The 15,601-nt window shown below is 36.7% G+C and overlaps 1 protein-coding gene across 4 annotated transcripts in view; it reads left to right on the plus strand.

Annotated features, from left to right (window-relative positions):
* SESTD1 (SEC14 and spectrin domain containing 1) overlaps positions 1–13,351 on the plus strand; it is a 55,926-nt gene extending 42,575 nt beyond the window's left edge. For all 4 annotated transcript variants that reach the window (XM_055812321.1, XM_055812319.1, XM_055812318.1 and 1 more), the window contains 8 exons: positions 1,731–1,925; positions 2,560–2,674; positions 4,342–4,501; positions 7,122–7,203; positions 7,517–7,639; positions 8,890–9,081; positions 9,938–10,059; positions 12,606–13,351. In XM_055812321.1, coding sequence (XP_055668296.1) covers positions 1,731–1,925; positions 2,560–2,674; positions 4,342–4,501; positions 7,122–7,203; positions 7,517–7,639; positions 8,890–9,081; positions 9,938–10,059; positions 12,606–12,735 — 1,119 coding nt within the window. In that variant the 3' untranslated portion in view covers positions 12,736–13,351. The remainder of the gene's footprint in view (positions 1–1,730; positions 1,926–2,559; positions 2,675–4,341; positions 4,502–7,121; positions 7,204–7,516; positions 7,640–8,889; positions 9,082–9,937; positions 10,060–12,605) is intronic.
* Positions 13,352–15,601: the final 2,250 nt, after the last annotated feature.

Genomic DNA, 15,601 nt, shown 5'->3' on the forward strand with positions numbered 1-15,601 from the left:
TGTTTTAAAGATAGGCTTTTTCACTTCAGTTTACTCTGAAGTGAAAAGTAATTTTCTTTGGGGGTTTGGTTGTGGGGGTTGTTTGGTTTTGGAAGGGGTGGTTTGTATTTTTTGGTTTTTATTTTCTGTTTTATTCATGAGCAATCTAGAACTGTTATTTTTGAGCATATGTTGGCTTTTATCCATGGTTTTGAGCTGTCACATACAGCTGTGCCTAACTTTCCCCTATGGAAAGGATCAGAAGCACACTTCTATTTGATTTGCCAGTCTCTTAATTTTACTGATAGCTTGACCAAAATCAGTTCCTGCAACTGTTTTACTTTAATACTAAAACTAAAAATTACTAATCTAGGTTTTTTTGTTTGCCTGTCATATGATAGTTGACTTGTCACACTCAATAAGCTGGATTTGTATGTTCAGTGTCTGCAGGTAATAATGAGTTATGCTGTTTAAACTGAGCTTATTGAGCCTATGTATCTGTAGTACATGTGTGACAGTGGAAGATGTTCCCATATTATGTCATCTTAGTTGCCTCTTTTGGGGTAGATGAGAGGTTTAATCTGCTCTTAAATTTCTGGCTGATTGCTAATTTAACTTTTTCATTATTCCCTCCCTTTGCATATTTTCATAGTCATGTTTCTTCCTGTGAACAGATGGTAGAGGCAGCTTTGGGTAAAAAGAAAAAAAAATCAGAATATGGATATTTATACTTTGTATTTTGAATGCTTTCTAAGTACATGATGCAAAAGCTGAAGGCGTAATTTTTTCAAAAAATGCAAACATCCCAATAGGAGTGTGGCAAGAATACTAATTAAATGAAATATTTTAGGCCAATAGATGGTGCTATTCCATAGCACTAGAAACGCATAGGGCATTTGAAGGTCACTTTACTGTAGGCCAAAATAAAAGCTGTTGAGCAAACATGTTTTCCTTTACAGGCATCTCAATAATGCAAGTTGTGAATGTGATCTTGATGTATCAAGTAGTTTTTAAATCTCCAAGAACTGTTAAATATTTGAACTATTCTCTTTTGCAAATACACCACCATGACAACATAACTAACTCCTGTGTATGTTGAATCAAAACATTTGAAAAACAAACCTACACATGCTGAATTGAGTAGTATAAAGCTTTCCTTAAATAAGAAACAAGAATAATTTTGAAGTTTCTGTACGTGGATACTCTGTTTTATTCAGAAGATAGAGGTTGCTTCTACTTTGTCAACAGTAGTATGTTTTTCTAAATGTTTTAAGAAAATTACTGCTAGTTTCAGTCATGTCACGGAAGGCAACACCTAGATAAGTCTTATGAACGGTTTTTTGTAATAGCTTACCAGTTGTCAAAAACGTCTTTTGTTTCAGTAGAGCACTATAGACTTGCAAGGATTAGAAATTTTAAAATGGTGGAATTCCTCTGTTAAGTCAGTAAAATAGTTTGAGTGGGAATTTGTACTGGGAGCTGGTAACCATGTGTTGTAATCTTCCCATCTTGCTGCACCATCTTTTCATACTACGTTACATGTATTAAAACGTACTAAGCGCTTTTTGAGTTGATTTAGAATTAGGAATGTTTGTTCCTCCTGTGTGAGATTTCATCGCTATAGTGTAAGCTGTAATAGGTTCCTTTTTTAGTCCGATTATTTATTAGTCTGCAGTTAGATGTATGCCATTTTAAGAGAAATAGAATTATGTTTGTTATTATTTTAATTCTTACTTTTCTTGTGTTTGTAGGAGTGGTTTGCTGTTTATGTTGAGCTTAATCAGCAGATAGCAGCTCTTCTAAATGCAGGGGATGAGGAGGACCTTGTGGAATTGAAAGCATTGCAGCAACAGCTGAGCGATGTGTGCTACCGGCAGGCCAGTCAGCTGGAATTCAGGCAGAATCTATTACAAGCAGCACTTGAATTCCACAGTGTTGCCCAGGATGTAAGTTTTTCTTTTTAACTTCTCACTGGCTCACCTATTAGTATATTATTGCTATAGTATTATAAATATTGAATACAGTGGAAAAAATATAGGGAGGTCAAGGGAAATAAAATACCACTTGGAAAATGCCGTAAGTCCTTATTTACTGTAGTTGAAATGCTGAGAAGATGGATTTCCCCTTTTTTAGGAGGGAAGTGCTTTGTAATATGCCTTACATTTCAATAGCATTTGAAATAAAATGACTGCTGCTTAGAAAGTTGCTTCCTCCCCGTTTTGGTGTTTTGTTTTTGTTTTTTTTTTTTTTTTTAATTAGAAGCATATGCATTAATTGAACCACAATTTGTTGTACTTTTCGTAGCTTCTTTTTCAAAATAGCATTTATTACTTTCCTGTACTTGTCTAAAACTAAAAATTAATAATCTTGGCTTCCCCCGCCTCCATCTAGGGATATATGCTCTTGGAATTTTATAGGCAGATGGGTCATTTATCTTTCATCTTGACTTTCATTTCCTATAGATGGAAAGAGAAACTCCTAAAATGACAGATTTCCAGGCATGTAGGAGATTGCAGACCCAAGCATCTGAAGCTTGAATTTCTTTTTAAATATCAACATTTGTGTTGGTTTTTATTTTAGTTGTCTCAGCAATTGGATGGCTTGCTAGGAATGTTGTGTGTAGATGTAGCACCAGCAGATGGGGCATCAATTCAACAAACTTTAAAACTACTGGAAGAGAAGCTGAAAAGCGTTGGTAAGCAAAAATTCTGCATTTCAGATACACACGTTCTAATGAATGTGTTACAGGGGAAAAAAAACAAACAGTAATCTCACCACTCCCTTTAAAAAAGGACAGCAGAAAAGATAGTATCTGTCTCCTGATTCCTAGGTAAGTAATGCTTCACCTAACTCTTGGACTTGCTTATGCGATCTACTGCATAGTAGTTCTATCTAGAAAAATAATCTGGAAGTGGTTTCTTTTAAATATTTTACATGTAACACGTATTTGTTACGTACCACTATTCTGCATTTCATCTGTAAACAAACTTTTTTCACCCACTAACCATCCTTAGTATCTTGGGAACATAGTGCTTAGATGATCTCTTTGTCTCCAGAGCTGACCCCTTGGTGATTAAGATTGTTAATCCACTCAGTTTCAGAATGCTCGTACTGAGTATTTTCAGTAGCTTTGAATGTATATGTTAATAAATGGCACAATTAGGGTTGTTATGCTGTCAAGCGTAGAATAGAATATTTCAGTTGGAAGGGACATACAACAATTATCTAGTCCAATATGTTGTAGAAGGAGCTTTTCTTGTGGTTTAACCACAGCTGGCAACTAAATACCACACAGCTGCTTGCTCGCTTCCCCCTGCCCCTGGTGGGATGGGGAGGAGAATTGGAAAAAGGTAAAACCTAGTGGGTTTTCAATTTAATAATTGAAATAAAGTATACTAATAATAACAATTGTAACAAAAAGGGGAGAGAGGGAGGAATAAAGCCCAATAAAAAAAAAAAAGTGATGCACAGTACAGTTGCTCACCACTCGCTGACCGATACCCAGCCAGTCCCTGAGCAGTGATCAGCAGCCTGTGGCCAAGTCTCCCCAGTCTATATATATACTGAGCATGATAGTGTGGAATATCTCTCTGGCTAGTTCAGGGCAGCTGCCCTGGCTCTGCTCCCTCCTGGCTTCTTGTGCAGCTCCTCACTGGCAGAGCATGGGAAACTGAAAAGTCATTGACTTCGGGTAACCACTACTTGGCAACAACTGAACGTCAGTCTATCAACATTATTCCAATACTGAATCCAAAACACAGCACAGTACCAGCTACTAGGAAGAAAATTAACTATCCCAGCTGAAACCAGGACAGCTTTGAAGCAAAATAATATATGGTAGTAGTTGTTAGTGGAATGTTTGATGCATAAACTAGATCCTCCTTTAGGAAAACAGATAGAGCTGCCAAACAATGGATGTAACAGTAGCTTCTAAGGGTTGGTATATCTCAGTATAGAAAAATATCAGCCATGCCAGATGTAAGCAGTAACTTCTGCCAGCCACTGTTGCAGTTGTAAGCTGTACCTGCTTAGCAGTGATAAATATTTTAGGTATTGTGCAAGTGTGTGGATGAAAGACACTAATTAGCCATTTATATGCTGTGAAATTAATACTCACTGTCAGCTCTTATTCCTTTTCTTGTTATCTGTTAGGTCAAAATAGCAAAGCCCTTAGCTCTTCGTTAATATAGACAAATTCTGAGACAGACTTAAGAGTTGGAAAGGGCAATGAAGGATGGATAGTAATGTCCTTTTCAATTTCCAGCCTTCCAGCTCAGATTCTGTTGTATTTCATCTCTCCTTTGGGAGTAAAAAAATCCCAAATGTATAAGAGTGACCACTGACTTTTTTTTTTTTCTTTAGACTTAGGCTTGCAAGGCTTGCGTGAGAAAGGTCAAAGTCTCCTTGATCAGATATCTAATCAGGCATCCTGGGCCTATGGAAAAGATGTGACCATTGAAAACAAAGAAAATGTGGACCATATCCAAGGAGTGATGGAAGATATGCAGCTTAGAAAACAAAGGTAGTAACAACAGTTCTAGTCATTAAGACTTTCCTGTGCTGATAGGTCACTTTATATATCCAAATATTTTTTTTTTTAGAAATAATTTTGCTTTATCTTCAGTTAAGGGATGTAGTACAACTGTAATTTATATTTGTGGTATATTTAAATGGGACAGTAGCTTCCCTGCCTAATTTTTTGTAGCATATTCTTAAATCTGAACACCTTTTGTACTTTGTTACTGGATGGAATATTTTGAGTGCTTTCCTGTGCTTGCTCAAGAACTATAAATTATTTTTATATGGAGCTACGGAATGGATGCAAGAGGCATCTTTTATATGTTAGCAGTTTGAGATGGAAGGTCTAATAAGACTACAGTAGTGATGATGGCTTTAAAATTATGTATTAATTATGTAAATACTTGCTTATATTCTTTTTCACAACCTCTGTCCTTTGAGCATGGCATTTTCACTCCTGAAGATAGCAAGAAAGATGAGATGGTGTTGGGGGGGGGCAGGGTACAAAATGGAGGCACATACAGAAGTTTTCAAAATAGTTTTTTTTGTGAGGTTTTGGAAAAAGATAGTGTGGAGACTGAAGCTGTAGTAGGGAAAAATGCTGGGGAGAGTTGAATTGGCAAGAAGGATTAAATTTGCCATCATCCTCTTCCTCCAAGCCTTTCTTTGATTATTTTTTTCTTAAAGATGTAGTAGTACTAGATTGGCTGTAGTACTGCCTCTTTTTTTCTACTCAACAGTGTGAAAGAATCAGATGATGTTGCTCATCATTACTGCAGGAACCCTTGAGACAAAGTACTGTCCATAGAAAGTGCCTGAACTTTGAGAGCAATGGCTGAACAAAAAGGTGCCTCTGAGGAACAGCAAGGTCTTAATGAGCATCAGTTTGCTCACTTTAGGAACTAATTCTACCGCTCACAAATTGTTTTCTTAGGGAACTTAATGTAAGAACAATGTGTTTTGGTAACACTCAGAGAAGGTATTGCTTTAAGTATGTACTCTGAATCCTATTTACGTGAGCAACACTTGTGTTGAGGGCAAATGCAAAGAGCTATGGAGGACCATGTGTCACTGTGCAATAAAATGGCAGTTGAAATTCACTACCAGGTAAAGAAATGTGCATGGGAGAAGGGAAAACGTTACATAGTAGTGGATGCTGAACCAGCCATTAACCCAAAGATAAATATTAGAAAACTTTTGCAAAATTTGCTTGTTGTTCAATCATACTGTAAGAAGCAGGTAGAACACTTAAGGATTATTAGGAAAGGAGTAGAAAACCAAAAGGAAAATGTCATTGTGTCACTATATAGATTTGTAGTCCATTTCTGTTTTAAGTGTTACACAATTCTGGTTCCTGTTCTCAGAAGGGACATAAAATTGTGGGAAATCAATTAGAGGATCAAAAAGTCATTAAACCATTCAGACAAAGGTTTGAAGCAGCTTCTAGATGATTGATATAAATCAGGTTCTTCAGTCTGGACAAGAGACAAAAAAGTACAATAAGGACTACGATCTCTCAGTAGCATTTAATAATTTTTGTAATACTGCATTTTTTTCCCCAAATTCTATTGAATGCTTCTCATTATTTATATACACATGAATTATAATTTTTATTTCTAGGGGCATTTTGCTACTTTAGTTAAGCTTTTGGAATCCGTAAGCTGTTCTCCTGCATTATTAGAGCAAAAAATTTCCTTTCTCTAAGCATCACAGTGCTACAGTACATATAACAAAATGCAGCATGCTAACAAACTGTCCTTTGGAAGTGCTTATGTTTGCAACCAGTTTGAAGAAACAGATCCATGCATACAGTCTTTCACATTCATTTATAGTGCTAACTGTTGACATGAGTAATTCCATTAGCAGTAGAGTCTGAACCTTGCTGTCTACTTAGGCTCTGAAATTGAAGTGGAAAGGTCATTTTGCTAGCTGTATTAGCTTAGCTCTCACTGTAGAAAGAAAAGACTGGAGAAAGAACTGCAAAATGTGCTTAATTCAGAATGAGAGAAATATAATTAGTTTTTTTATGGATAAGGTTTTGAAATGCTTCCTGTCAAGTTATAGCAAAGGACGTAATCATATAAGGGTTCAATTATTACAGTCTTTAGTTAGCTAAAAAGAAAAATTGAAAGATCTGTTAACATCTTTTAAACAGTCCTCATTTTATTCATCAAGAAGACTTTGCTGCCAGCTCAGTAGAATTCGGAATTAGGCCAGGTTAAAGCCAGCTTTCATCTAGACTTCAGTAGGATAAAGTCTGTCTTAGCCGTGTAAGCCTCTGTGTGGCAAATCCTACCAGTGCAGCAAGGTAAGGAACCTGCAGTGGTGCTGGAAGGCCTTGTAGCTACTTCTGGTATTACTGTCTATGCCTTAGCAATACCGGGAGTCTTGAGGATCACGATTTCAGTGGGTTGTAGTGCTCAGTTCTATTTATTGCATGTTTCTTACTGTTATGTGAGGCATTATATATTTCAGCCAAGCTAAGCAGTACAAAAATGCTTTAATCACCTTTCCATGAACACTTGCATCTTAATGCTCACTGAAAACATTGTTGTCAAAATCAAAGTGTATTTGTTTTGTCTGCTGTACACGTGTTGGTGAATCTTTCTGTGCTACTGTTTAAGGTGTGAGGATATGGTGGATGTGCGGCGACTGAAGATGCTTCAGATGGTACAGTTATTTAAATGTGAAGAGGATGCTGCTCAGGTATGGAAATGCTTACAGAACTTCATCATTCTGGTCTTTGTAGTCCATTGGTTAAATTTATGGGGTTTGATAGTTGTACAGTATTTTTGTCACTTCCAAATGTGGTTTTATTTAGTGAATATGTACAGTGAGAATAAAGGATATAGCAATGACTGAAAATAGTATATTTGGTGATTGCCTGCGTGATCTACTAGTTTGTGATATGTTTTAACTTTTTTCCTTATCAAAAATATATACTAGTACTGAAGTTACTTCACCTTTCTGGATCAATTTCTTTTTAGTTTACTAGTTCATATTATCTTTTGTTTTTAAGGCAGTAGAATGGTTAAGTGAACTGTTGGATGCTCTGCTGAAGACACACATCCGATTGGGAGATGATGCTCAAGAAACAAAAGTTTTACTTGAGAAACATCGAAAATTTGTTGATGTTGCACAGGTGAAATGAATTGACTTTTTAGCAATATGTTTTATACAGTTTCAGAAGATCTAAATAGGAATTGGTACCTTTATGGACAGTCATGGAACAGCTGTTACTAGTCTTAATGGTCTGCCTCAATGTTTGGATGAAGAAATCATGATTGCTGGAATGGGTGAGAGAAGCCTAATGAGATTTTGAAGTTCCAGCAACGATAGTTATGGTGCAGTTTACTACCTTAGTTTACCTGCTTCACATAAGCAATGCAAGCCACAAAACATAAAGTTCACATAGAATTTCTTAAAGGCATGTATTTCAAACATATGAAGTAATGCTTCAAACATGTTTCAAAATAATGACTTTTAAAGGACTGCAGTAAAATACTGCAATATGGATGAGCCACTTGGTTTCAGTCTATTTTGTGCTATACTTCATGAAACAGAGCCTGTCTTTCTGCTGGTTTTCTAGATAGACTTGATTGTTGGTGTGTCATGGTCCTGCCCGTACAAGGAGTTTTAGCATTAGCAGAGTCAGTGGTTGAGCAGAACTTGGCAGCTTTAATTCTTGACTGTAGCAGCCAGCTAATGAATCCTGCTGTACAAGAACCTATTGAAATTCACTGAAGCCATAGGGCACGTTTGCACACCTGTTTGCAAATCTTGAATATGTGAACAGATGGCAGGTACATGTGAAAGTGTTTCACCTAAGAACAGAAAGTGTACAAGCTGGGCCTTGTTCAGGTGCTTTTTCAGATGTATACTGCTTTTAGGAATCTCTAATTCAAACTTGCCAATTAATGGATGTGACGTTTTCAGATTGCATCTGTTACACGGAACTGATTTTCTCTTTTGATGAATTAAACAGGATAGCTTGCTGTTACAATGATGTACATAAAGCACCTGAATGCTGGGTGACCACAAACATGATGACGGTGAAGTCAGGGAGACAGTCATAGTGGCAGTAGATATCAAGTATCCTGTGTAAGATCCATGCAGCTATTTGACATTTTCAGGAAGCTCTGTTCTTTTGCCAGTGTGGACACTAGACAACAGGGGATGCTGGTTTGTTTGGTTTTTTTAATTAAAGACCAAAAGCACCGTTTGGTCACTACGATTTTATTCATACTTCAGTGTTTTCTGGTAGACCAGATCAGTTAAAATATGTTGTGAACCTAAATTGAGGAGGCCTCTGGAGTTAAGATCTTAACTAGCTCCTGAGTTAAATGTGGAGCTTTTACATATACTTTCTTTCCTATCCCCTCTAACTTTTAGAGTACTTACGATTACGGGAGACAGTTACTGCAGGCAACGGTTGTCTTGTGCCAGTCCCTGCGATGCACATCAAGGTCCTCAGGGGACACGCTTCCAAGACTGAACAGAGTGTGGAAACAGTTTACAATAACCTCTGAAGAAAGAGTACACAGGCTGGAAACGGCTGTTGCATTTCATTCAAGTGCTGAAAAGGCGAGTGGCATTAGGCATTGATGGAAGTTCACAAAAACAGACATATATCATCTATGCTGCCGGAGATGGCTGAAAAAAGTTTTACCTGGTACCAAACTGGAATTCAGTGGTTCATAAACTCCAAAGAGTTGATTCACAGTCCCTATTATGAGCATTGTTACATTATTGCAACAGTTAATTGCTGTGTTTGTAGGCAATCGTAAGTTTAAAAATGTAAATGGATGGCTGACAAATGTTCTTACTCAAAAACATAATTCTCCTAGCACTTTTGTGACATACTAATGCTTCTGTGAGAAAAATATGCTGATAATATTCATGCTGCTTTGGAAAAAAGTAAGAAGTAGCAGAGGGAGAAGGAGTAGGAAGTGCAGAGCTAAGTTGTAATATCGGGTCTCAATCCTGTCTGGAAACACTTGTGTTCAGACTCTTTTAATTCCACCTGTTCTATTCCAGATGTGGATTTTAGTTTTGAAACTGCCTTTAAGGGACCCTTAGTTATCCATTTTTCTTCTATTTTATATGACTATCTTGTATGTTTAATGCTGCAGATTACTATTTTTTGCGTTTTATATTTGTTGCTGGAATATTTTCAAGCAAGACAATTTTTCCTTTTTTGTTCCCTCTCAGAAGTAATGTAAAATGTTCTAGTACAGAACAGTGCTATCCTGGAACTATCTTAATGTAGCTAAATCATTATTTTCTGTTCTTGAATTATATGAAGATTTCAATTGATATCATATAAATGTGTCAGTGAAGATGCTGAAGGAGCATTCGCTCTGCCAGTTAATGGCACTTAAACTACGTGCTGTCCTTTGTGTACTTCATTCTGCATTTCATTATTATTTTTTTAAAACAGATTTTGCAAGAATGTCCAGAGCAGCCTGAAGCTTTTAATGAAATGGAGCAATTCGATGAAATTGAAGCAGTTGGGAAATCACTGTTGGACAGACTAACAGTGCCTGTAGTTTATCCTGATGGGTATGCAAAATATGTTTCTAATCCCTTCTGAATATGCTTTTTGGTAAATTTTCATAATAGTCTCATATGCAGAAGAATCCTGAATGCTTATTGCTGGAATTAAAAAGGCAGCGCACTAATACTTATTAAAAATTATTTCCCATCTTTTCACAGAAAGCAGGCAGGTCCAATTTAAAACTTTCCAAAGGCAACGTGTCAACTTTTTCAAAGTATTGACTTTTTCACATTCAGTAATTATTAGATTTATGCAGTTTACATCAGCAAAGTATGTAGAAGTTACAGAAGAATGACCAGTCCCAATCTCTTTTTTTCTGAAAAAAGATACCAGATTAGAATTGTGGTATTTTTATTAATTTATTCACAATTCCATCTATCTGAAGTCTTAAAGCAGTGCATTGAAGTTAAATTTACATTTGATTTATTCAGCAAATACAACTACTTCCCTCATGAGCTCTTCATACTAATTTAAAATTGGTGGCTGTCTTGAGCTACAAAATCAAATTGAATTCAGAATCTCAGCCATAATAAAACTCAGTTCTCTGTGATCAGTAAAATACGCTTGTCCGTTGTGATGTTGAGCTTGTAGTGAATTTCTTCTGCCTGAGTATTACCAAGCCTTGGAACTAGTCTCTGGGTGTGTAGGATGCTGCACCATAATGAATGAGATCTGAAATCAATATTTTGCATTAGATGCTGAAACCTTATGAGATAGTATCAGGCAACTGCGTTATGGGTTACCTGAAGTCGATCTGAGAAATAGGGTTACGGGAAGTTGGTAATGAAAATTGATTTCCTGTCATTTTATTTCCAAAATATCGTGTTCCCTATGCAATATAATTTCCTCCATTGAGGAGTGCTACCCACGAAGATGGTCCCAGGCCTGAAATGGTAGTGATTTTTACCACCCTTTCAGTAGTGTATTTGAAAATAGTGCAGTAATTTATAGCTGTGAGGAGGGGGGAGGGAATGGAACCAAAACCAAAACAAAACACCACCAAGAAGTGTCTTATGTTTGTTGAAGTATTTTGGTATAACTTTTGTATAGCAGATTTTAGTGACCTGGTGAAAGTAGCAACTGTTATTTATTCTTAAAATGGATGTAATTTGCACATAGACTATTAAAGTAAAAACAAACAGAACCTGGGAAAACTCCTCATGAAAGAAAATGCCACACTTTGAGATTTGAGTTCTAACACAAGGCTCCTGCAGCTATAGGTGTATGTACACCTGACTGACTGAATACTGAACATTTTTTCTGACCCCTCTGGCATCTCAGCAGAGTTCTGCATGTCCCCCTTCTCAAAGATGGGATCTTAGTTGTCCTAAATCCCAGGATCCCATGCTCGTCTTCCTTAGGCATCCTATTTTTGAAGCATTTAACAGTTTGCACACTCATTAATACAAGTAGTTCATGAAATGTAGGAACACACAGAATGTCATAAAATGCTAGGAGAGCATCTTTGTCAGCATCTTCACCGCTTTGGACTTTTGTCAGTATCTTCTTGAAGTCCAGATCATTGCTCCCTGTTCTGCTCCTGGCTTCTAATCTGCATCAGGAGAGACATCTGCCTATAGTGTGATGCTGTGCACACTTATGCAATCAGTAGTCTCTGGAGTTCCCTAGTCAAACTAGTCTACTGAGTGAAGTAACTTTTTCTGTCTGCTTACGCCTGCCCCCCTACTCTCTCCAAAGTCCTTTGTCCTACCACCATTTCCAAAGTCTTCAACCTCTGTGCTTTGTAACTAGATTTAATACCTAATCTTCTGAAACACTTACTCTGTTCAACTCCTTTTGCTGACAGCTTGGTTAGTGGTTTCCCTAACATTTCAGCTGTTCTTCTGTTGTATTTGAATGAGAGAAATCAACTTAGATAACCATGTGTTCTTTTCAGTTTGAGGGATAGATGACATAATTCAACAGCATGTGGCTGATTTCAGAGTCCTTCAATAATGCAGCAATTGTATAGCCTCAGAATTCATCTGTAGACAGGTTTCCTTGATTGTCGTGGTACTCAAAACTGCCAGACTGACTTGGGGGGTAGCCAGAGAAGGGAGGTAAAAAACAGCGTTAGGAGGTATCTAGCTGCACTTATAGAACACTGCACTGCTGTTAGAACCATAGAATGGTTTGGGCTGGAAGGGACCTTAAAGATCACCTAGCTCCACCCCCCTGCCATGGGCAGGGACAACTTCCACTAGACCAGGTTGCTCAAACCCCATCTAACTTGGCCTTGAACACTTCAGGGATGGGGCATCCACAGGTTCTCTGGGCAACCTGTTCTAGTGCCTCACTGCTGTCACCCTTCTGTTGAGAGAATCTTTTGGGTATAAGTGTCATGTAGTATTTGTAATAGTTTCATCAAGATCTGCTGTCAAGTCCCATCACTGAGTCTCCAAAGCCTTTAAAAGGTGGCGTCTAAATGTCAAGAGGGAAAAAATGCCTATTTTTCTTACCTGCTTTGTGTTTTCTAGTGCCCATTCACATGTATATTCACATACTGTCTTACTTCTTGCTGATAACTTTTTGCGGGGTTTGTTTTTTTTAGGTCTGAACAGTACTTTGGGAGCCCAAGCGATATGGCTTCTGCAGCAGAACACATTAGAGAGAAGATGAAGCTAGTTAGCCTGAAAAAGCAGCAACTGAGACAACCAGAAGCCACTACCCCAGAGAGCTAATACTGACCCTTGTCTATGAATTCATAATAGGACTTCAGTTTGTAATCCAGCATGTTGTTCGCATATTACAGAATTTGGCATAATATATTAAAATGCATTTCACAGCTGTTATAAGTCTCATCTTTTCTCAAAGTAAATGTTCTCAGCATCTTAACACTGTACATCTATCAAGCCATAATTATTTAACATGCTATGAAACCATAGATTCAAAGTATCTTATGAAGAGGAACTGTAAACTTTGCACTGAAATTTGCTGTAAAGCTTTACCTGACCTGTCAGCTGCTTCTTAGTTAAACAGCTGATGCAAGCTTTGAATGGTGCTTATAAAAGTGTTAGGAGTTCCATATTACGAAACTAGTTCTTTGCTTCCCCCTATGCCCAGTTGATGTAGTACTTTTAGACTGTAGGTAAAGTTCCTGCAGTGTAGACAGTGGTGACCCTATAATTTTAATTTGAAATACTTTTTTTAAAAAAGATCATTTTTATTGTGCCAGTATGCAACCTGCCCATCAAATCTTTGATATATCAAATTCATTAAACAAATGTTTTCCTATTTGTATTGATAATGTATTAAAAGCTGTTTGTGCTTAATAAAAATCATCTTTTAAAAATCTAATATGAATAGATCCTGGTCTGTGTTTCCCAAATGTCATTTGTGTTACATTTTTGGGATAAATGGTACTAAAAATCGTCACTCTCCCAACATATTTACAAAATCTGTATCATTTTTATGAAATGTTCTTTAAAACACTGCAGCTATAAGGGGAACTGCTCTTGAACTGTTGTTGTAGGAGTCCGAGTCTGTGTTATTTTTTGTTACCTTGATAGCAGTGCTTACACAAAAGTAAGATAGTATGTGCATAAGTCAGTGTTACATTAATAATGGTTTTCTCTCCCTGTAAGTCTGGTACACCTCTCTTGTCCTTTATTTATAAATTTTGTTTCCCTTTGAATGGGGATTCTTGAATAATAGCAATATCCATGGTAGTATCTCTGAGGTTAAAGCTTTTCATCTAATGAAAAATTAACATGAGGTTCATAAACAACTTTAAACCGTGAGATTAGTAATAAAATGAGATTTATTGAGAAGGGAATTGCATTGAAACAAAATCATCTGTGTGCATAACTTGCTTAACTTCTTATTCTTCAGGATTTAATCTAGATAAGTTTAATATTTTATTTACTGGAAGATGGTGTGGTATCTGAGCTTTTAGAGTACTGTGTGAAGCAAACAACTGTAGATCTAAGTACCTTATGTTGTTACCATGCTATATTTTGTTCACAGTAAAGATAATGATTTCTTCCTGTTGGCATTGTTACTACTCTTCAGGTTTTCTTGATGGATCTGTCATTCAAATACTATATTTACTTATTTGCCTCAGTTTTTCCATGGTTTCTTCAGAGGAAAGTAATGTGTCAAAAAAAGCAATTTCTCTATTAAAAATAGTAATTCAAAATTAACGGCTTATCTGTAACTTCAGTGATAAAGGTATTTTTCTTCTCAGGATATTTTGGCAGAAGAAATCCAATTATTTTTTGATGCATTTGGTGCAATGGTACAATATTATGTTAATATTGGTTTAAAACTAACTGAAGTTTCACAGACCTTAATTTATAAGGAGACTTTTTTAATATACTCTTTTAAAATTTAATATAGTTGTTCATTTACATTTGAGAGTGCTGCTGTTGCTGTGGCTAGTATTTGGATGAGAGAAATTTATTTAGAAAGAACCCAAACATGAAAAATGTATGTATATTTAATACAAAGTGCAAACATGCAAACACAAAAATAAATTTAAGAGGGTAGTCCTTAATGGGCACTGCATCTCCAATTCTGCAGCATTTGTTTGTAGATATTCCATTTACAGTAAATAATGGTCTGCAGTATTAAATACCATTAAAATGTTAGTTTACAGTAAGCATGTATTACAAACACTTAAGATTATTTGCAGGGTTTATTTTATTTTTTATTCTATTTTTATTCTGTTTAGGGGCTCCATAATGTATGCAAAACCAGAGCAGCATCAGAAGCTCCTAACTCACTCGTGTGACAGCTGCATGCACAACTTGGAACTGATGACCGTTCACCCTAATAACCCTGACGTTAATTTTGGCTCAGTATATGAAGTCCAATCTTGAGGCTGTTCTTAGCTGTTGTTCGGCATTCCTAGAGGCCAGTGAATTCAGACTGTCACCCTATTGTCTCAGTCTGTGATATAACCCCTTGGGCTATGCCAGCTTTTTCTGTAGCTCTGTTCCCTTCCTCTGTGCAATTCCTTGCCTTTAGGGAAAGCTGGTAGCTGGTAAAAGGTGCCCCATATCAGCACTTTGCACTTTGCCCATTTTCTATGTATCAGGAACGATGGTTAAGTAGTTTTCTAGGTCATGTTGTGTGAGTCTGCCAGATATTTCTGAGCCGTTCCTATGAATGCTGAGACTTCTTGTCTTACTGAAAGAATGGAATAAACATATCTGTGAAGAATGCTCTTGAATGTAACAAACGGTGAGATTTTTGTGCTGGTCTTAGTTAATCTATCACGTGTGGTTGTACTTGCTACTGAACCTTTAGAAACGTATAGCCATTAAGAGCGTACAAGGTCAAATAGAGACATGCTAAAAGGCAAAATTGCTCAAGTAATCTGTTGTTAGTTGTCTGTGCAAGCAGTAGTGATGGCTCTACCTGTGGTTCTTGCTCTGTGCTTTTTGATAGCAAAAACATTTCAAACAGTGGAGTTCCAGAAGGTGCAAATACTACCTTTTTGTGCACAGGTAACTAGCATGCAAAGTGCTTAAAAGCTTAAAGTAATCTAAAATTGTTAATTTTTTTTTTATAGTTCTACAATTTTTTAAATACATATTGGGAAGC

This window comes from Falco peregrinus, chromosome 8 (genome assembly GCF_023634155.1).
Source record: "Falco peregrinus isolate bFalPer1 chromosome 8, bFalPer1.pri, whole genome shotgun sequence".
NCBI classification, from domain to species: Eukaryota; Metazoa; Chordata; class Aves; order Falconiformes; family Falconidae; genus Falco; species Falco peregrinus.